At 37.5% G+C, this 22,776-nt stretch overlaps 1 protein-coding gene across 1 annotated transcript; it reads right to left on the reverse strand.

Moving 5' to 3' along the window:
- Positions 1–4,519: 4,519 nt before the first annotated feature.
- Positions 4,520–19,674, reverse strand: NDUFA5 (NADH:ubiquinone oxidoreductase subunit A5). Its single transcript, XM_046670656.1, has 5 exons — positions 19,565–19,674; positions 19,222–19,266; positions 15,006–15,122; positions 8,264–8,329; positions 4,520–5,462 (listed from the first exon to the last, which is right to left on the reverse strand). The coding sequence occupies exons 1-5, from the start codon at positions 19,583–19,585 to the stop codon at positions 5,361–5,363; spliced, it is 351 nt and encodes a 116-aa protein (XP_046526612.1). The 5' UTR covers positions 19,586–19,674; the 3' UTR covers positions 4,520–5,360.
- Positions 19,675–22,776: the final 3,102 nt, after the last annotated feature.

Consider the following 22,776-nt stretch of genomic DNA (forward strand, 5'->3'; position numbering starts at 1 on the left):
TGGAGGTGTGCAGGCACGTTCTTCCCAACGCTCCCCACTCCCATCCCCCAAATCATAAGGTATCTTAACTTTTACTAGTAATGAGAATTCCATTGGTTTTAAACACTCACCTTTCTGGGTTTCCTCTTTAAAATTTATCATTCACTGTTCTCTATGGTAAGGACAGTATGAAAAAGCTAGGTTTAGGTATGGAGGCAGGAGATAGAGGGAAGAAAACCTGGCGGTAGAGAACTTCAAGTACTTCACAGTGTTAAATGTGACTTGACACCCACTATACGTTCATATCTATTTATAGTTCGCTGTGGAGATGATATTGTACAACTTAATCTTACAATGTGAGCCTAACTTAACTGGTAGGCTTCCCAGGTAGTCTATGCAGGTTGGAAAGGTTAACAACACATCAAAATCTCTCTCTCTCTCACTCACACACCTACACACACAAATATATAGCTGTTTGGTTCTACAAAATAAATATAAATTCAAGCTGAAAACAACCAATAGGAAAAAGACTCTCAATTCTGAAAGTGAAAAAGTAATTTTAAAATAGCATTTTCCATTTTATTTTTCACAATAAATCTATGCATTTTCTCAGCATTTATTGACCCAAATAACTTATCTTTCTCATGAAACATCTACCTTTATTTATCTCAGCATTTATTTATACAATAAACATTTCTTTTAATGTGCTTTTATTTTTACAAACATGCCACCTAGTGGCTATCTGAAATCAAGCATTTCAAAATATTTCCCATTGTTACTTCAGGCTAAAACATATTTTGTTATAAATGAATTAGAAAAAAAGTCAGAAGAATAATGTAGAAAACCAAAGAGTTGACAGTTATGTTTTGGAAATTATCTAGATGGATTAAATTTGATTCATAATACCTCTGTGAGTTTGTTAAGAGACTAGAAATACAGATCCATATTCTTTTTTCTGAAACCTTAAGGGACAGATATGTTTGAAATTCCGGTTTTTTTCAGATTTTTGAAAGGCAATATGGACATATACTGTATATTCTGTAACCTTCAGTGGATGTAGAGAAGTAGTCCAGAATCAAATACATTAATACTTCTGTGGCAAAATATATCCATATTCACATGTGGGATAAAGACCACAAATAGCCTTATGTCAATTCAGGTCAGATTATGCTTCCAAATGAGTTATGAAAAAACTTTCTGTTTGCAAACACTTTTGGAGTTTGGAATTTAGATAGGGAATTACGGACCTGATTTACCCTGAGAAATAGACTCAACTATCTTGTTATATAAAAAACAGAGTAAAATGAAATATTACAAAATAGTAATATTTTATCTTTAGAAATGCATAAAAGGCTCACTTGAAAAAAAAAAGTTAAAGATCATGAGAAATCCCAAAAAAGAATCTCTGCAATGCTTTTCATTTAGAGTCATATACAGAAAGAAGCTAATCTGCTATAAATTACATTTAAGCACCCTCCAAATATTAGCTGCTAATATAAACCTAAAGATCATTTTGCAAATTCATTATTAGCAATGCAGGGCAGCTAAATTTGTGAGGTCCATAGCATACTTAAGAATACTTTTTACCCTTGGCTTTCTGTTTCCTTTTGGTTCCGATGTGTGATTTGCCAGGTTCCCTGTCCCCGGCCGCTATGTCTATGGAAGCATGTGTTGAGATGGCGCCATCCTCAGTCTGGACCCCTTGTGTTACTCTTTTGAGCACTGCCAACCCTCAATAGACATGTAATATGAATAAGAAACAAACTTCTGTTGCGTTAAGAATTTGGGATTTAGGGGTAGTCTATGCTAATTCACTACTTTCCATCACTAACTAGAGTTTTGGCTTATTACCTCTGAAGACTTCTAAATAAATCTCTAGTCTCTGTCAATAACACAAATCTTGTATCACACTCCCACTTTGACTTCTTGTGAATTCTATTTAAAATAAACCTCTTCATCCTCCTCTAAACCAGACTCCTATCTTCTCATTTACTTTTTTCCCAAAAAGTTAGTATTACTATTATTGTAGCATAGTCTGCAATTCCATTGCGTATTGAGTTTTAAAGGAAATTCTGCTCTCAGAAGCAAACTACTCATGGTACATTCAGCCGACTTGGTACCTTACCCTAGACCCCTGAAGACACCTGCATAGGTTTCTTCAGCTTCTGTTTATATAACCATAGAGGCTGGGAGGAAAAAGAAAACGTTGTTAGCATATATGTGGGAATCTTCTTATACAGAACATTGACTTTTCTTCCTTTGAGAGAGAAAACGTGAGGGCAGCATCTTCCTCCTGGTGATTAAAAGGCCTGATACAGATAACTGGGGAAGTGGCACACCAGCTCTGAAGTCTGCTCTGCAGTTGGAGAACATGTTAAGCAAGGTCCTGCAAGACCTCAAGATCATGGCTTCTAAGAACAGTGAAAGGGATCTCTTAGACTTCACAGGAGAGCTCCTGGATAAACAGAACATAGACTACCTGGATTACCATCTTGGCTGTCAGAAGGAATTAGAAGAGCTGGCCCAACAGGAAGGCATGTTTGCAAAGCCTGCTGAAGCATCAGGTAAAGAGACTTAACTTCTGAAGGCAACACAGCAAGTCCTCCCATTGTAGTGATCCCAAAGCCAGCCACTTAAGAATCCTGATCTTCTCCATTTGACAGAAAACTGCTTTCCTTTTTATCTAGTATCTTAATCCTCATTGCTGTGTGCACAAACAAATCTGCTTGGCATCATAACAACAAAAAAAGTTGAATTAGCTTCACTTTTCTAACTGCACTTTAGGATTAGAAAAGGAAATAAGACAAAGATACGGACCTTCCATCCCCCAATTCTGAGGGAAAGGTGGGGGTGGAATAATGGAGAATGAAAGGACACAATGAGACCTGAGGCTTGGTGGAACAAGATGGCTGCCACTGCGGGCATCATATTCTTTCTATTCAGATGAGACTACTTCTTCTGCCCAGGACAGTCAGGGTTTATACCTATTATCCTTATGAAATTATTACTACTTCCTTTCACTCTCAGAATCATTATAAGTTGAATGAAAAATTATATGGCTACTAGACATAAGCCATTTTCATCCCAAAGGAAAGAATACCCATATATTTGAATATTCTGCACTCAGTCCACAGATAGAAGGGGGGCATCAACTTTGTTGCCATTTTCTTCTTTGTTTGCAAAGCTCAAACTGATTAGCTTCTTTTGCTTTTGAAGTGTCTGGAATAGGTGATTAACCTGAATGAAACATATGAAGAGCCCAGGCAGAACTGAAATGAGCCCTTCTGTAAATTACTCAAATTAGTCTAGAAGCCACTCAGCAACACTGAAGAATCATCTGCAAAGTGATCAGGGAAGCTTAATCTGGAAATTTATAGGAAGCAACTGAACAACATTTGAAGAAGTAAAAACAATCAGCTGTATGGTTGTAGGGGCAGCTGGAAGAGCAGTTAGTAAACGTAAAAAGAATGATGGACCACACCACAATGCTTTCACACAGCTACCCCATTAACATTACCTGTCTGTGATCCATATGAGGATTTTTGCACAAAATGAAATCCAATTTACTACTTCTGTTCACATTTGTTCTTTGTAAGTAGTTTGACACAAAAAGTCAAGAAAGCAGGATCTAGCTTCTTTTGGTGCAGCCCATACAGTGTAGGCAGGAGTGATAGCACCCCAAGTATATTCAGAAAGAATAAAATTAGAGGCATGAGCTCTGAGGCAAGACTGTCTAGGTTCAAAATGTAGCTCCACATCTTACTGCCTATGTGGTCTTTGGTGTGTTATCACATCCTCACTTTGCCTCAGTTTCCCCAGCGTCAACATGCTGCACAATTTCAGAGGAACACTAATATCATTGGATTCTGGTTTCCTTATCTGGAAAATGAAATAATTTGCAGGATCTCACTCTTAAGAGTTGCAGTGCACATTTAATGAATGAAATTGGTCAGGTACTTAGAACAGTGACTGACAAATACTAACAACCGTTAGCTATTATCATTATTACCATGACTACTACTATTCTACAACTAGTATTTCTAATACAAACATCAATAAGGTCCCCTTTAATTAACAGCCACATGACTTCTTTTGGTGAAATATGTAAGACGCCGAAGAATCTGGGAGAAAGTGGGGCTGAAAGTATGACAAAGGCACATCAAGACATCTTTCTGTTTCTATGTGCCCAAAGGACCTGAAAACATGGTTAGTTAGAAAAATAGCTTGAAAGCATCTATGCAAACATGCTTTAGGATCATATATTTTGACCTCAATAAATTTAATGTATTATATATTAAAGCAAATGTTTAGAACTGAACTGGCAATGATAAATCATAAATTCAACTTCTTTTATAGAGAAGGAAACGGGCCATTCTGAGAGATTGACAACTTGTCTCCAATTAGTCTCTGAGTCTGTGATGGCACTAGAACCATGAGAATGAGAACCCCTAGACTTCTGACTCTCCCTCTAATGCTTTTCCCATTTCCCCCATAGAAGCTTTCTCTTTCAGTTTGACTGCTAAAAAGTAACTCAATCCACTTCAATTTAACATTTATTTAGCATTCAATTTACAGCTCTATAGGGGGAGAAATATATTGGAAAAGGAAAAATACAGCATTTTTTCTTATTCTGAAAATTCTGATTCTGCTTGGTTACAAGAGATAGCAAAACACACACACACATGCTCCCATACACAACACACAACACCAAAAGTGCTATCTTTGAAGATGAGAAGTATCAAACATGAATATTTAGAAATGATAGGCGGGCCAGCCCCATGGCCTAGTGGTTAAGTTCAGCCTGCTCCACTTCGGCGGCCTGGATTCAGTTGCTGGGCGTGGACCTACACCACTCATTGGTGGCCATGCTGTGGCAGCGACCCACATACAACATAGAGGAATACTGGCACAGATGTTAGCTCAGGGTGAGTGAATTCTAATTTGATGGTTTTTACTATTTCACTTCAAACAGTAACCTATAAATTTGTATAAACAAGAATAATAATTAAGTACCTTTTCTGCTTTTTTCAGAATAAAAAATTAAATTATGTGCTGAAGATACTACTAAAAATACTTCACCTTATGGCCTCTGTGCTGAAAATCAATAGCATTTTTTTCCGACTAACTTTCAAATCTTCCCACAACCTCTCTGTTTAAAAAAATATCATCTTTGAAATAATTGGAATGAATGCTTTATAAATCAAAGTGATTCGCAAGGCCCTATTACCATATTCATCAATTTGAACATGTCTCTTAAATATGTTCTGTATGAATTTTCTTGATGATATAAGATGTCAATAATATTGAAACATTCTTAATAGAATGGAACATTTAATTAATTACATCAGTTTCCCATCATCATACAAGGCATTTATTACGGGTTATATTGGCCATTTCCACTGGTTAGCAGGAGGCTCTTCCACTAAAGGCTCCCATGGTTTCCACTGGATCATTTTTCTCGCCAGGCTTAGTTCATTTTCAGCCTGTTAATAAAATTTTTTAAAAAGATCATTTGATTATATTGTTTAATAGATATTTATCATAGCTAAAAAGTGAAATATAACTATTACAGCTACTACTTTCATATTAATAGCTGATAATAGGCTGTTCCACTATCAAATGCTGAACATTATTAAATTACCTTAATTCTCATAGCTACACAATCATCATGAGTAAGAAAGGATGGCTTTTGATTTCTTCTATTTGATTAAAATTTGCTACTAGAGTGTTCAAAAGTTTAGGTGATGAATTTTCAATCATAATTGTCTGTTTCACCATTAGACTATAAATTCATGCCTCTTAATCTATGCCAATGACTTTCAAATTTTATTTTATCATGGCCCTTAGTAAAAAGAATACATTTTACTAAAGGATTCACAGTACACATATATAAGCAAAACAAAGCTAAAAATATCATTATCTTTACTAGCTGTAAAACACTCTATTTTCTATTCTACTTTTTAAAAAATGCTAGTCACAACCGATCTAACTGATTTCATGACCCATAATCACTTGAGACCTATAAATTTGTAAAACAGTGATCTACAGAATGTAAGAGAATACAATGGTGCACAAAAAATATTTACTATTGAATTACTTTCCTTAATCAGATTATGTAATCTTTAATTTTTCCTTTCAAACACAATTTATAACATATTTAGCAAATATATTTTAGGTATCTTTTTATTTCACACTTTTTCTACAACAAAAGGACCTATGACAACTCTGGCTAACTTAGAAGAACACTGTTGAACACTTAGCAGGACATCAGAGAAAAAATTCAAACAGATTAAGTGCTTAGACTCTATCAGAGCCTATAATTCTATAGTTAAAAGGCAATGTCTCATTTATGTCAGTGGCCCAGAACAGCCAATCTATGTTGAGCAGCAACAGTCTAAAATGTATACAATGAGTTAAAGAGTAGATTAATGGAAATCTAGGGGCAGAGGTATTTACTAATGCTGAAATGAGAAAACAGTATAAATACTGATTAAAAATATCCCTTAGAATGGTTGTTTCCCTGACTACCCTTTGGCCTGGGTCTCTTGAACACTCATGCTTTCGCTATGCCCCCAAGGTACTGTACAGTGTTGAAAGGGTGCCGGGACCTGAACATCATTGAAGTCAGCCCTATTTCAAGGAGCTGGACCCAGCTACACATGGCTCCTGTTGCCAACACCCTCCCTCTTCTCTGGCTTCTAACACTATCCTTTCCTCATTCTTCTCATATTATCCCTCCAGAAATGGGCTGTTCAATATGGCTGTCACTACCTACATGTGACTACTGAGTGAGCGCTTGAAATGAAGCTAGTTCAAATTCAGATGTGCTGCAAGTATAAAATACAGACCATATTTTAAAGACTTAGTATAAAAAAAGAATGTGAAATATCTAAATTTTTTTACATTGATATGTCTCAGTGATAATATTTTAGATATACTGTATTAAATAAAACATTACTAAAATTAATTTAACCTTAATATTGCCCATGAAAATGTGGAGAACTGCACAACTAGCTTAAAAATACTTAACGTACCCTAAGACTATAATTGTATGATAGATAACGGTATCAACTAAACTAAAGTCATGATCAAAGTGAAATCAGGGAGAAAAGAAAGAGGAACAAGAAGTTTGCAGCAAGTTCCCATAACACTACATCAACCCAGCAAATGAATAGAAAAGCCAGAAAAACAGGCCCTTGAATGACTGAAACAGTTCACATTCATAGAAAGCTGTTGGAATACCCTCTTCCTCTTTTAATAGAGGCATCTAACAATTCTTTTGAATTTGTAACATCATGTCTGTTGGTGACATACCTCCCTAATCTCCAATATTACCCAATATCTCCTTTTATTTGTCCATTGATAAAAGACAACAAACTTAAGAATGGTGACATTTTTAAATACAAAAAACTGTAAAAATTAAATGAAACAGAATTGAGTATTTATCAGACCCCTATGAAGGGAAGACATTCTAAATCTATAATGGGGGGGGGGATCTCAGGGGAAGGGTGCTTTCTACATATGAGAGAAAACATTCAATTGAAGACAAAAGACAAAGGACAGATTAAAAAGAAATGTACAGACAACATGGGCAAAAGTTGAAGGTTAATCTCTCTCTTATTTTAAAAAGGACTCACAGAAATATATAAGAAAAACACTAAAAACAAATGATAGAGTGAAATATTAATGATATAATTTATAAAACAGGAAATACAAAAACATTTTAAAAGTTTAATCTTACTAGTAATTGGGGAAAAAATACACAACTAGTTTTAAAAAAGGCATCATTTCCCCTGATTTAATTAAAAATCGCAGCATTCTTACCAGCATAGATGTGTTAATCCAATGGTCAAAAATAAAAATAAAAGTCTATTTTAATTTTATGAGTCAAAAGACCTGTATTTTTCCATACAAAAATATACTACACCTTTAAAACTTAAAAGCATTTGCATCTAAAAAGATGAAATTATTCAAATAACAGTAATATTGTGTTACTAATTTAAACTAAGGTAAGTTAACAAGAACTGATTAATTCAAAGAGTTATCAAACTCCAAACTTCCAACAGAAGTCTCATAAATTCAAGTTACAATCAATGATAAATATTTAACTTTCACACCCATGTTAGAAGTATTTCCTATATGTGATTAGTCTTATATTTGATGGGTTGATATAAATAAAGAAATTCCATTTTCCTCTCTTTCTAGAATGTCAGTTTTGTGCCTCTATACATTGTGCCTCTGAACACTTAAACCCAAATATCTAAACATTCAGCTTTTTCTTTACCTGAAGAATCACCTCTTCTATTTGGCCACCTTGAAGTTGGTCTTCTAATTTTTTAACATCTGGTTCCTATAATTTAAGGAAATAAAGAAAGAAATATTTATATGAAGGAGCATAATATCTGAACGTTTCAATCACATATTTTAAAAACTCATATAAAAAAGCACTTAATATAACAAACATAATTTTTCTTCTATCATACCCTTACTAATTTTCACCAAATATTTGGTGGAAACTCATTTCATCTCTCTACTATTTTATTGCTTTTCTATCTTTTTTTTTTTGGAGGAAGATTAGCCCTCAGCTAACTACTGCCAGTCCTCCTCTTTTTGCTGAGGAAGCCTGGCTCTGAGCTAACATCCGTGCCCATCTTCCTCTAGTTTATACGTGGGACGCCTACCACAGCATGGCTGCCAAGCAGTGCCATGTCCGCACCCGGGATCCGAACCAGCGAACCCCGGGCCGCCGAGAAGCGGAACGTGCGAACTTAACCGCTGCGCCACCGGGCCGGCCCCTATTGCTTTTCTATCTTGATATTAAAAAGCGTTAAATGCTTACTGACATGCTTATTAAGGGTAAGAAATATAATGCATAATTCAGTCTTTCTAAAATACAGGTTTTAAAATATCACTTTATTTTCTTAGTATTTCCTGTATTTCCTCTGAGAGCATTAGCATTAAAAATAAATCCTAACCTATGACCCAGAATTCCACTCCTAGGTATATACCAAACAGAAATGCATAATACATTGAGCAAATGACATGTTCAAGAATGCTCACAGCACAAATTATAGTCCCAAACTAGAAACAATCCAAATGACTATATACAATAGAATGAATTATAGTATTTGGATATAGTAGAATACTATATAGCAACGAGAATGAACAAACTACAACCTACATTGAATAACACAGATGATTTTCTCAAACATAATATTAAGCAAAAGAAATCAGACACAAAAGAATACATACAATGATTCCATTTATAAAAAGTTCAAAGCAGGCAAAATGATTCTGTGGTGTTACAGGTCAGAGACTAGTTATCCTCAAGAAGGTAGTAACTCGGGGGGGAACAAGTGATGATTTTGGCATTCTGGAAATGTCTTCTTGTTTGATTTGATGTTAAAATGGGTGTAATTACTTTGTGAAAATTCGTCAAGCTTTACACTTATGACTTCTGCACATTTCTTTATATACATAATTCTTCAATAAAAGGGGTTTTATAAAAAGAAACCCAGGGCCTGCCCAGTGGTGTAGTGGTTAAGCTTGTGTGCTCCACTTCGGCGGCCCAGGGTTCACAGGTTCAGACCCTGGGCATGGACCTACACACTGCTCATCAAGCCATGCTGTGGCTTCATCCCACATACAAAATAGAGGAAGACTGCCACAGATGTTAGCTCAGTGACAATCTTCCTCAAGCAAAAAGAGAAAGATTGGCAACATGTATCAGCTCAGGGCCAATCTTCCTCACCCAAAAAAGAAAAAAAGAAACGCTAATATAGCACTTAAAACATTCAAAGACCTGTATTTATGTTCTAGTAAACTGAGCTTTTTGAGAGCCAGAAACCATGTCCTATACATACACATGCATATGTAAATAAAGTGTAAATTGAGTGGTTTTTTTGGCCCGTAAATGGAATGAAAAGAGGAAAGAAAACACCAAAGATACTGGGGCTGGCCCCGTGCCAAGTGGTTAAGTTGGTATGCTCTGCTTCGGCAGCCCAGGGTTTCGCCAGTTTGGATCCTGGGTGCAAACATGGCACCACTCATCAGGCCATGCTTAAGTGCCGTCCCACATAGCACATAGAGGCACTCACAACTAGAATATACACCTAGGTACTGGGGAGTTTTGGGGAGAAGAGGAAAAAAGAGAAGACTGGCAACAGATGTTAGCTAAGGTGCCAATCTTAAAAAAAAAAAAAAAAGATATTTTCTATAGCTACTGGCATGTTCCTGCCTCAGGGCATCTGCTAGCTGATCCAGCATATCTGTATGGCTTGTTCCTTCACTTCCATCCAAGTCTTCACTCATATATTATCTTCTCAATGAGGACCAGTCTGAGGACCACACAATTTATACTGTCGTAGGTTGAATAATGTCCCACAAGATGTACATGAACTAATCCCTAGAACCTATGAACGTTACCTTATAAGGCAAATACGTTGCAGACATGATTAAGTTAAGAATCTTGAGAAGGGGAGATTATCCTAGATTATCCAAGTGGGCCCTAAATACAATTACAGCTGTCCTTATAAGACAGAGGCAGAGGGAAATCACACATACAAGACAAAGTAATGTGACCACAGAGGCAGAGACTGGAGTGATGTGGTCACAAGCCAAGGAATGCCAAAAGCCATCAGAGCTGGGAGAGGCAAGGAACAGATTCTACTCTAGAGCCTCCAAAGGGCTCGCAGCCCTGCTGACACCTTGATTTGGGCCCCTGATACTGGTTTAGACTTCTGGCTTCCAGGAATGTAAGAGAATAAATTTCTATTATTTTAAGCCACCAAGTTTGCGATAATTTGTCACAGCAGCTACAGGAAACTAATACAAATTGTAACATCCCTCATCACCCTGGTACACATCATTTCTCCTTTTTATTTTCCTTCACTGCACTTACTATCTTCTCACATACAGGCATACCTCAGAGATACTGAGGATTCCATTCCAGACCACCACAATAAAGTGAATATTGCAGTAAAGCGAGTTACCCAAATTTTTTGGCTTCCCAGTACATATAAAAGTTACCGTACTGTAGTCTATTAAGTGCAATAACATTATGTATAAAAAAACAAGGTACATACTTTAATTTAAAAATATACTATTGCTAAAAAATGTTACTCATCATCTGAGCCTTCAGCGAGTCACAATCTTTTTGCTGGTGAGGGTCTCACCTCTGTGTTGATGGCTGTGGACTGATTAGGGTGGAGGCTGCTGAACGTCAGGGTGGCTCTGGCAAGTTCTTAAAAGAAGACAACAATGAAGTTTGCCACATCGATTGACTCTCCATTTCACAATTTCTCTGTAGCATGCAATGCTGTTTGATAGCATTTTACCCACAGTAGAACTTCTTTCAAAATTGGAGTCAGTCCTCTCAAACCCTGCCGCTGCTCTATCAATTAAGTTTATGTAATTTTCTAAATCCTTTGTCATTTCAACAATCTTTATAGTATCTTTACCAGGAGTAGATTCCATCTCAAGAAACCACTCTCTTTGCTCATCCATAAGAAGCAACGTTAAAGTTTTATCATGAGATTGCAGCTCTCTCACATCTTCAAGTTCCACTTTTAACTCTAGTTCTCTTGCTATTTCCACATCTACAGTTACTTCCTCCACTGAAGGCTTGAAGCCCTCAAAGTCACTCATGAGGGTTGGGATCAACTTCTTCCAAACTCCTGTTAATGTTGATATTTTGATCTCTTCACGTGAATCATGTATGTTCTTAATGGCATCTAGAATGGTGAATCCTTTTCATACAGTTTTCAATTTACTTTGCCCAGATTCATCAGAGGAATCACTATCTCTGGCAGTACAGACTTAAAAAATGAATTTCTTAAATAAGGCTTGAAAGTCAAAATTAATCCTTGATCCATATGCTGCAGAATGGATGTTGGGTTAGCAGGCATGAAAACAACATTAATCTTCTTGTACATCTCCATCAGGGCCCTTGGATGACCAGGTACATTGACAGTGAGCAGGAATAGTTCGAAAGGAATCTTTCTTCTGAGCAGTAGATCGCAACAGTGGGTTTAAAATATTTAGTAAATATTTTACTAATCACGTTGTAAACAGATGTGCTGTTACCTAGGCTTTGTTGTTACATTTCTAGAGCACAGGCAGAGTAGCTTTAGCATAATTCTTAAGGGCCCCAGGATTTTCAGAATGATAAATGAGCACTGGCTTCAACTTAAACTCACCAGCTGCACTGGCCCCTAACAAGAATCAGCCTGTCCCTTGAAGCTTTGAAGCCAGGCACTGACTTCTCCTCTTTAGCTAGGAAAGTCCTAGATGACATCTTCTTCCAATAGAAGGCAGTTTTGTCTACACTGAATATCTGCTATTTAGTGTGGCCACCTTCATTAACTATCTTTGCTACATCTTCCGGATAACTTGCTGCAGCTTCTACATTAGCAGTTGCTGCTTTACTTTGCACTTTTGTTATGAAGACAGTTTCTTTCTTTAAACCTCAGGAACCAAGCTCTGATAGCTTCAAACTCTTCTTTTGCAGCTTCCTCCTCTCTCAGCCTTCACAGAATTGAAGAGGATTAGGCTTTGGCTTAAGAGAATGTTGTGGTTGGTTTGATCTTCCATCCAGATCATTAAAACTTTCTCCATATCAGCAATAAGGCTGTTTCGCTTTCTAAGCATTTGTTGTGTTCACAAGTAGCACTTTTACCTTTCTTTAAGAACTTTTCCTTTGTATTCACAACTTGGCTAACAGTTTGGGACAAGAGGCCCAGCTTTTGGGCTATCTCGGCTTTCAACATGCCTTCCTCACTAAGCTTAATCATTTCTAGCTTTTGATTTAAAGTGAGAGATGTCCGACTCTTCCTTTCAGTTGAACACATGGAGGCCATTGTAGGATTATTAATTGGTCTAATTTTAATATTGTTGCATCTCAGGGAACAGAGAGGCCTGAGGAGGAGACGGGGGAATGGCCGGTCGGTGGACCAGTCAGAACACATACAAGATTTATCAATTAAGTTTACCATTTTATGTGGGTGTGGTCTGTGGCACTCCAAAACAATTACAACAGTAACATCAAAGATCACTGATCACAGATCATCAAAACAAATATAATAATAATGAAAAAGTTTGACATACTGCAAGAATTACCAAAACATGACACAAAGACATGAAGTGAGCAAAAACTGTTGGAAAAAAACAAAATCATGCAGATAAAGGTAACTATGTGAGTTTCACACAACCAGCCCTGCGTAAATCCTTAAACTCAACCTTTCAGAAACACTCAACAGGAAATTATAGTAAGGTTTTTAAAAGAGAAGATACCATGATCAGATTTATGTATTTAAAAAAATCACTCTATTGGCAGTGTGGGATATATAATGAAGTATGATGGAATTATACACAGACCAATTACTTCTAAGGCAATTGAAACAGCCCAGGTCAGAGAAAAGGATTTTAGAACTAATAAATGAAAGTAATGGCAGTGAACTATTCTTTGGTTGATATTGGCTAGTAGAGAAAAGACAGAAATAGGGCAAAAGTAAAGGAAATTATAAGGATACAGTTTTCTTTTTCTTTTAAGATAGGAACAAGCTAAATACATTTTTGAGGCTATCTGAAGTTGATAATAAAATGGGAGGCTAAAAAGAGAAAACAGAAAAGCAATGATTAAAGGGGAACGAGCTTACAGAGAAGGAAAGCAGAGAAAGAATCAAAGACTGAGTTGTAGAGATTCACCTATGAAATGAAAAAGGGTAATTCCTTATTCTGCGATGAGAAAAAAATGCACGAGCCCATTTTCCTTGAGGAAAACATGAAATCAAAAAAAAAAAAGTTTACTTCCCCCTCAGAGACTTTAATCTGTAAATTATTTCCAGAAGTGCCAAGCTAAGAATAAAAATTTCAAATCAAACTGCACTGTTTTGCTGTACACCTAAGGAAAAGATAAGAATTCTCTTTGAACTATAGCATTTGGTAATCTAATAAGAAAAATATGTTAGGACCACTTATTGCATGTATGTAAATTATATTTGGAGTTTATGAACATTCCAAATTTATAATTTTTTTTAAATTACATTTAAATTTAAATTACATTTATCCAAATGTAATTTTGGGTAACTACAAAAGTCCACGAAATAACTGGTGGTGTGAGAATTTAACAAGTCAATATAGTTTGGTATAAAAAAATAAGACACAGTCTGCTGTGTGCCTGTCCAGGGCCTTTGATTCAGAAGTTGTAAAACGCTTGTCTTAGCCTGCTTGGGCCGTCATAACAAAATACCACAGACTGGGCGGCTTCAACAGCAAAAATTTATGTTCTCACAGTTCTGGAGACTGGACATCCAAGATCAAGGTCTGACAGGATCGCTTTCTGGTCTTTCAGATAGCCACCTTCTCAATGTGTCCTCATAGGGCAGAGAGAGCATGAGCTCTCTGGTGTCTCTTAAAGGACAGCAATCCTACTGGATCAGGGCACCCTTCTTGTGACCTCATTAACCTTAATTACTTCTTCAGAGGTTCCAGCCACACCGGGGGGTTAGGGCTTCAACATACAAATTCTGGGGGGACACAAACTTTCAGTCCATAACGATGCTCAATAACTTGGTCCTCTTCTCTTTGCAACAAAGCACCTATTACAATAGTGATTTCTGACAGTTTTCTTTAAATACAACACACATTTTTTTGTTTGGTTTGCTTTCTTTCTTCTCTACTCTGAAATTAGAGAAAGATGAAGATTGATGTATCCATAGACAAGTAAAACATCAATAAAGAACTTGATAGGGAAGTAAAAGAAAGCTACACTAAACTTACGGAAGGGACTTCATCTGATTCTTTCACTCCATTATTTAATAATGCCTCGCACATAGAAAGCACTCAGCAAACATGAGTTTGCTTGCTGAATGAAAGTGAGAAAGATGGAAGAAAAGCTTGGAAGGAAGAAGAGAAAGAAGAGAGAAAAGTATGTAGAATAGGCAAAAAAACAAGCAACTGAATTTTTTTGGTTAATGTTGCGTTGGAGACCATAAATCCAAGAAAACGAAATCAAGTCATCTACTTACCGCTTTAACTATCCCCAACTTCTCATTCGTAATCTGTTCTGTATACTTTCTATATGCTGCATTTTTAGGGATTTGCTCAAGAACATCAAGAATCTTCGTGTACAATATTCTTAGCCTCTGAAAAGACAAATTTTACAAATTTCCAGTTTAAAATATTACCAAAGGTTTTATGGAACACTTTAAATAAAGTCTCAGATTTAAAAGAAAAAAAGACTTACATCTGTTTTTTTAAAAGCATTTAACTCTTCCTTGCTGCAATTTCTCTGTGTCTACGCCCTACTTATGCCCTTTACAACTCAGGAAAAGCCTGAGTATAAACATGGAAATTTTTCATATGTTGTGCGTATGACAAAAGTTATATGCAAGTCAAAGATATGATAACAAGTAAAAATAAAACTGCACATTAACCTATGCCTAACAATCTGTTTTGGAAACCAAATCATTTACTAACAATATTTCTCAAATTCTGATTTTCTTTTTCAATTTGTCTCGTGAATTTCTATAGAAATAAAATATATAAGCACAGATTATCAGTATGCTCAAATTTAACTGAATATAGTCCTAATACTTCAGTGCTTATGCTTATGACTGAGTTGGTACCATGTGAATGAAGGCTTCACCAAAGGTCAATAGAAAAAGAAGAGAACCAAGCCACTGCATAACACAGACTGAAGCACATTGAACTTAAAGTTCAGTACAGCAGTGAGTAGTGAAGTCACATGGTCAGAAGTTACGGCAAATCCTAACTCACAACTGTTTAGTAAGTATAATCATAAATATACATATGTGATGAAGAATTTTTTATTATTTCTCTGTATTTAATTTTAAATTTGTTTTAATTGTATAAAATCCATAGGCACTAATACCTAGTTTCATTCATATATATACTCACAATATATATGAATAACCAAACCAACTTTGAGGGCCTCTAAGTATCATTTTTCTCAAAAAGCAGTCTGGATATTTAGACCTTATTTATATCTTTGAATATGATGTTCCATAATAGAGGGTATTTTACTATACTAATGTAGAGCTCGTCAGATAACATATAATACAAATTGTGTGGGATTTTATTGCCTTATTTCTTAATTTTAGCAAAGTGTAAGACAATAGAAAGGCCTGGTAAGAGATCTGGATTCTAAAATAAGGATGTTACTAATATCTGCTTCATAGAGTGTTGTATAGCTTAGAACAGTACCTGGCACACGTTAAGGTTCAATAAATGTTAGCATTATTATTCTATAGGAGAAGGAGAGTCACTTCAGTAGATAAGAGAAAGGTTTCTTAAAAAAGCAGCAACGGGGGCCGGCCCATGGCTGAGTGGTTAAGTTCACACACTCTGCTTTGGCTGCCCAGGGTTTTGCGGGTTCAGCTCCGGGGCACGGACCTAGCACCAGTAGTCAGAACACGCTGAGGCAGCGTCTCACATAGCAGTGCCAGAAGGACCTATAACCAGAATATACAACTATATACTGGGGGTCTTTGGGGAGAAAGGAAAAAAAAAAAAAAAAAAGATTGGCAACAGATGTTAGCTCAGGTGCCAATCTTTAAAAGAAAGCAGCATCTGAGACAGACCTGGAGGGATAGTAGTACTCGGACATTTAAAGATGTTGTAAAAAGCAATTTTACAGATAGAATACATACAAGGGACTAAATGGCAGAAAATACAGGGAACATAAAGTAATCAGTAGATAGTTGTATTTTCCTTGCACTGTGCTGTCCAATACAGTAGCCAGTAAACAAATATGGCTACTGAGCACCTTAAATGTGGCTAGTCTGAACTGAGATGCATTATAAGTGTAAATACACACTGAATTTAGAAAATTTAGTATGAAAAGACTATAAAATATTAATTTTTTTATATTGATTAGATATTAAAATGGTAATATTTTGGATATGTTAGGTAAAAATAAATATATTATTAACTTTTCCCTTTTTCTTTATCAGAAAGTGACTCCTGGAAAATTTTAGATTATAAACATAGCTTACATTTGCTACTCATATTATATTTTTATTGGACAGCACATGGCTAGAATATAGGACAGAGAGGAAATATTTAGGAGATAAGGTTGGAGAAAAAAATGAGTCAGACTGTAAGTGGTTTTGCATGCCAAGTTAAAGCATTTGGGCTTTATTCTGTGGGCAATTAAAAGATTTAGGGGAACTGCATGATCAGATCTGTGGTTCAGGAAAATTAACCTGGTAGCAGTGAATTAAAATGATTTGGTGAAGGAGAAACAGGCAGAAAGGCCAGTAACAAGGTTGTTGCAAATCTCTAAACAAGAGCAAGAGTCTAAATAACAGTAGGAAAAGGATAGAGGTCAGACTGGAGAGCTGTTGGAGAAAAGGATCAACAGAACTCGTCACTGGAACAAACATGAAGATACAGGGATAACAAAAGTATCAACTAAGATGTCCAAATTCCCAACCTGGGGAGTAGAAAGACTTTGATACCATCAAGAAAAACAGAATTCACAGTGGATGAAACAGATTTTATAAAGGGAAAACCATGAGTTCAGTTTTAGACAATGAGTCAAAAGTCATTACGAACTCATAATGAGTACAAGACATTCACTCAACAAACATTATTCACCGAGCACATACTATGTGTAATCATAGCTCTAGCAGTGAAAAAAGAATTAAAAAATCCCTGCCTTCAGGGAAACCTACATTCTAGTAGAGAGAGACAACAAACAAGATAACTCAGTAGCATACAAGTCTGTTGATAGGGATCTGGAAGGCCACTGTATGGACTCTTTCATTTAGAGTGAAATGGAAAGCCACTGGAGGGTTTTAAGGAAAGGAGGGACATGACTTTACTCACATTTTAGCAGGATGTATCTAGTTTGGTTGAAAAAAGACCAAACTGAGGCAGTGACAAGCACGGAGAGGCAGTTAGGAAGCAAACACAATTATCCATAGCAGTGAGGATGGTAGCTGAGAACATGGTGGTAGCAGAGGAAGCCATGAGAAGTTAGAATCTGGATATAATTTATAAGCAGAACCCAGAGGGTTTACGGAAGTACCAATGTGGGGTGTGAGAGAAAGGAAGGAATTAAAGGTGATTTCAAGGTTTCTGACCTGAGTGACTAGAAGAATGGAACTGCCATTCCGAGATGAGCAAGCCTGAAGACAAGAGCTGGTTTTAGGGAGAAGATCAGGAAGCCAATTTTGGATTATGTTAAGTTTGGGTTGTCTATCTGACATCCAAGTGGAGATGTCCATTAAGCAATTAAATATATAAGACTTTCATAAACGGAGAGATCAGTGCTTGATACGGAAATCCTAGAGCTATCAGTATACAGGCGGTATTTAAAACCATTAGACTGGGTCCAGACACCAAGAGAGAGCAAATATAAAGAAAGAAAAGGTCCAAGAACTGAGTCCTAGAACTTCAAAATTGGGAAGTGGAGATATGAGGAATACTCAGAAAAGGAGAAGGCAAAAATAGTAGGGGGAAAAAACCCATAAGACTGAGGGGTCATGTAGCACAGTAAAGAAGGTGTTTGATGGAGCCAGTGCCAAATGTGTCAAATGCTGCTATTGGGTCAATTAAGAAGAGAAACGTGAGCTGACCATTGGATGCGGCAGCATGGTGACCTTGAAAAGAAAAGAGCAGTTCTGGCCAAGTCTGACTGCAATGCCTTCAAAGGGAAATAAGAGAATGAGGAGACAGTTAAGAACAGGTAACTCTTTTGAGTTATCTATAAAGCAAAGGAGAGAAATGGTGTGAAGGAAGAGAAGGATTGAGGAAGATTCTGGGGGGCTTCTTTAGATGGAAGCATGTCTGAATAGAAAACACCAAAGAGAAGGGGAAAGTGATGACAGAAGGAGGCAATTGCTAGAGCGGTATCTTCGGTATGGAGCTAAGGTTCCTCGGCAGAAAAGGAGAGGCGAGGGTAAAAGGTGGAAAATAAAGATGGGTTTGGGAGGGCACTCACAAAGGTACAAGTGAAGCCACGAGGATGCCATAGAAAAAGTCCACAAGAAAACTGGTTTAAGAAAGAGATCACGGCCAAAATAAAAAAAAAAAAAAAAAAAAAAAAAAGTGGCACCAGATCAACGAAGCAAACACTACTCTTGTCTCGAGAGCTCACGCTGAGTTGTAATTTTGGGCTTGAAATAATCATATCCGCTTAACCTTTCAACAGACAAGGTCGTAGGGTTCTGTTCTTCCTTGGGAACTCAAGAATAAAGAAAGAAAAGGGGTACATACCTCGTGAGGACTCTCACAGACAGCCAATCCCACAAGGCCAGTGGTCTGTCGAAAAACAAAACACGATCCAGGCTGTTGTTGACAATTCCGAGCGTCCCCACGCTACGGAAACGCAAACCCACCCCTCCCCCGGCTAAACCTGGCCTAAACCCAGCTACCGGTCCCCCAGTGCCGCTCCATCGGAGCTTTTTTTTGCCTCTCCGAGCGGAGCCACTAAACTGGTCACCCCTAAAAGCAGAGCAAAACGAGTTCCCAGCAAGAACCGCGCCAGCTGCGTCCACCACCCGCAGGCTGACTCTACCCTCCTAGTCTAAATTCCATCGGTGACCTCCAGTACCCTCACCTTCTTCAGCAAGCCCGCCATGACAGCGCCGATGAGCCGAGACCGCGCAGCCCTCTGGGAAACTCGCCCAGGCCCGCTCAATCCACCACCGAGGCCGCCGCTCCGTCACCTTGGAAACAGCTTGGCTCCGCCCCCTCAGGATCGCCGCCGGGACGAAGGCTCTGGCCCGCCCTTTCCTGGGAGGAAAATAGGCGTATGCGCAATGAGCACACAAGCTTTTAAGCCGGCGCGCGGGAAAAGGGTTGTGTTAGGTGTTTTACGTCTCGGTTCCTGTCCCTACCACGTTGACGGCTTGCACAAAGGTTGAAGGAAACACTCCAAGCTGTCAAAAAACCCCGACATAGTCGCTCTAGGAACCTGCTCTCTTCCTCAGCCTGCCTTCCGCAGTGTATTGTGTAGCGAAATAAGGGTGGTCATGGAATTATCGTATCATCTAAATCATCTCTTCGCTGCAAAGGCTAATTCTTAGCACAAGGATATCAGTATTCTCGGTCTTACGTGCCAAAGAAGTAATCGGTGAATGCCCATTTCTCATTATAACCCTTTTCCTTTCACTCGCTCGCATCCTCCATTTTCTCAGGTAAAGTGGCGCCAGACCATACCACTTTTCCTTACTTACCGCTACAAACATTCATTGAGCACCCACTATGTGTTAGTTACTGAGACATAATTTGTAAGACAGGATCTCACATCCTGGAATTCACAGAACAATGACGAAGACATGCATTAATAAGTAATTTGGTAAATGTTCTAAAAGATGTTTGCGCCAAATGCAGTGAGAAGAAAAAATAACGAAAAATTGTGGGTGACTGGAGTTAAGGCGTTCGCTAAAAAGTCAATTGGAAGTAAAGCACAACTAACTGAGAGAACGCATGTACCAAGGAATATGTATATATATGATAGCAAAAAGCATAACAAGCAGTAAAACAACTTACAGAATGGGAGAAGATATTTGCAACTACATATAAAAGATAAGTTGTGCCTAGAATGTATGAAGAACTTCTATAAATCAGTAAGAAAATAACTAATAACCAGAACAGGTCTCCCTGCTTCCATCCTTGCCTGCTTCCAGGGAATATATTAAATGAGTTAATATATGCAAAGCGCCTGGCTCAGTGAATGGGACAGCACTACACAAGTGATTGTTATTAATTTTTTATTTTGCTATTATTATTCTCAAGCCCATAGCTACAATTATCCTTTTAGACAGTACTCTGCTCAAAATTCTCCCGTGATTTTTCACTTAAGGTGTAAAAGCCAAAGTCCTTACCCCTGCCTACAAGGCCCTGCAGGAGATTGACCCTCTGCTTCTCACTTCTCAGACCTAACCTCCTATTCCCCTCTTCCTGCTCAGGTAGCTGCTCTTCTAACCTTTTTCTTCTTGGAAAATCCTTCCAGCAGATGGGCACATGGCTCACTCTTTCACCTCTTTCAAGTCTTCGTGCAAGACATGTACCTTCTCAATGTGGCCTGTCCTGGCCATGAGATTTAAAATTGCAAATCACCACAAAGACACTCCTTACCCTCTTCTCTGCTTCAGTTTTCTTCATAGCCCATATCACCCTCTGATATGCTATCTAGTTATCTTACTTACATTGTTTTTGTGTATCATACTTTCTAGAATATAAGCCATAGGTAGATGGAAATGTTTTCCTTCCTACCACATCTCAAGTGCCTAAAATAGTACTTGGTAAATAATAGGTGGTCAAAAAATACATTTTCAGTGAATACAATAGAAAAATAGGCAAAAAAATGAATAGGCAATTGACAGAAAAGGAAACAGGAATGTCAATAAACATGAAAAGGACTCAACCTCCCTAATAATCAAGGAAATGCAAAATAATTATAATTTTACTGCCATCTTATGGACAACAATTAAGGACTGACAATACCAAGTGTTAGCAAGGATGTGGAGCCACAGGAACTCTCATATATTGCTGGTGGAACTGAATTGGTATATTCACTTTGGGGAATAATTTAAAAATAGTTAGTTGAAGATATGCAAAACCTATAACTGAGTGTTATATGTTGAATTGTGCCTCCCCCCCAAATTCATATGTTGAAGTCCTAATCCCCACTACCTCAGAATGTGACCTTATGTGGAAATAGGGTCATTGCAGATGTAATTGGTTGACAAAAGGTCGTTAGAGTGGGTCCTTATCCAATAAGATTGGTGTCTTTATTAAAAGGGGACATGTGGATACAGAGATATACACACAGGGAGAATGCCATGCAAAGATGAAGGCAGAGATCAGGACGATGCTTCTACAAGCCAAGAAACACCAAAGACTGCCAGAAAAGCACCGGAAGTTAAGGAAGAGGCATGTAACAGATTCTCTCTCTTAGCTCTTAGAAGAAACCAAGCCTGCTGACACCTTGATCTTGGACTTCTAGCCTCCAGACAGGTGAGCTAACACTTTTTGCTATTTAAGCCACTCGGTTTGTGGTATTTTGTTCCAGCAACTCTACAGACTAACACTGAGTAATAGATTAAATATGATTAACATATGTTCCTCTCTTCCATTAGGATAGCTGTCGCTAGAAACATGAGCCCTGGGGCTGTAATCTTTCCAGTTCAGATTACCTAAGAAATTAGGCTTTACCATAACTTCCACTATAATCTTCAACTTGTAGTATTTAAATCAACCACAGTTGCAATTCAGGACAGAGGAAATATATATTAACAAATATGCATGTATTAATGGCATTTTAAAGATACACACTCACATGTGCATGGATGTACACACATACATAAATATAAAGAAACCATTGATTTGGAACAAACTATTTGATGCACCCATTTGCTCCTGCAAAAGCAAAATATATATTTGGACACACTAGATTAGATTCAGGAAACCACATTAGGATTGGGAAGAAATGTCCTTATTTTTTTATTTAATTTTAATTTTAATTATTTTGTAAGGAAGATTCTCCCTGAACTAACATCTGTTGCCAATCCTCCTCTTTTTTAAAATTTTTTTATCTGAGGAAGATTAGCTCTGAGCTAACATCTGTGCCAGTCTTCCTCTATTTTGTATATGGGATGCTTCCACAGCATGGCTGATGAGTGGAGTAGGTCCACACCTGGGATCTGAACCCACGAATCCAGGCCACCAAAGTGGAGCATAAGGAACTTTAACCACTCGGCCACAGGGTGGCCCCAAGAAATGTCCCTATTTTTCAAACCACGTAATGCTGAAATAGTCACTGGA

The sequence above is a fragment of the Equus quagga genome, chromosome 8 (genome assembly GCF_021613505.1).
Source record: "Equus quagga isolate Etosha38 chromosome 8, UCLA_HA_Equagga_1.0, whole genome shotgun sequence".
NCBI lineage: Eukaryota > Metazoa > Chordata > Mammalia > Perissodactyla > Equidae > Equus > Equus quagga.

Bases quoted from the DNA above. Each gene is read 5' to 3' on its own strand.
- NDUFA5 (XM_046670656.1), bottom strand. From the start codon at position 19,585: ATGGCGGGCTTGCTGAAGAAG. The intron at 15,123-19,221 runs GTATGTACCCCT...TTGTCTTTTCAG, and splicing joins TCTGTGAGAGTCCTCACGAG to AGGCTAAGAATATTGTACAC. The intron at 8,330-15,005 runs GTAAGTAGATGA...CTTAAATTATAG, and splicing joins AGTTGGGGATAGTTAAAGCG to GAACCAGATGTTAAAAAATT.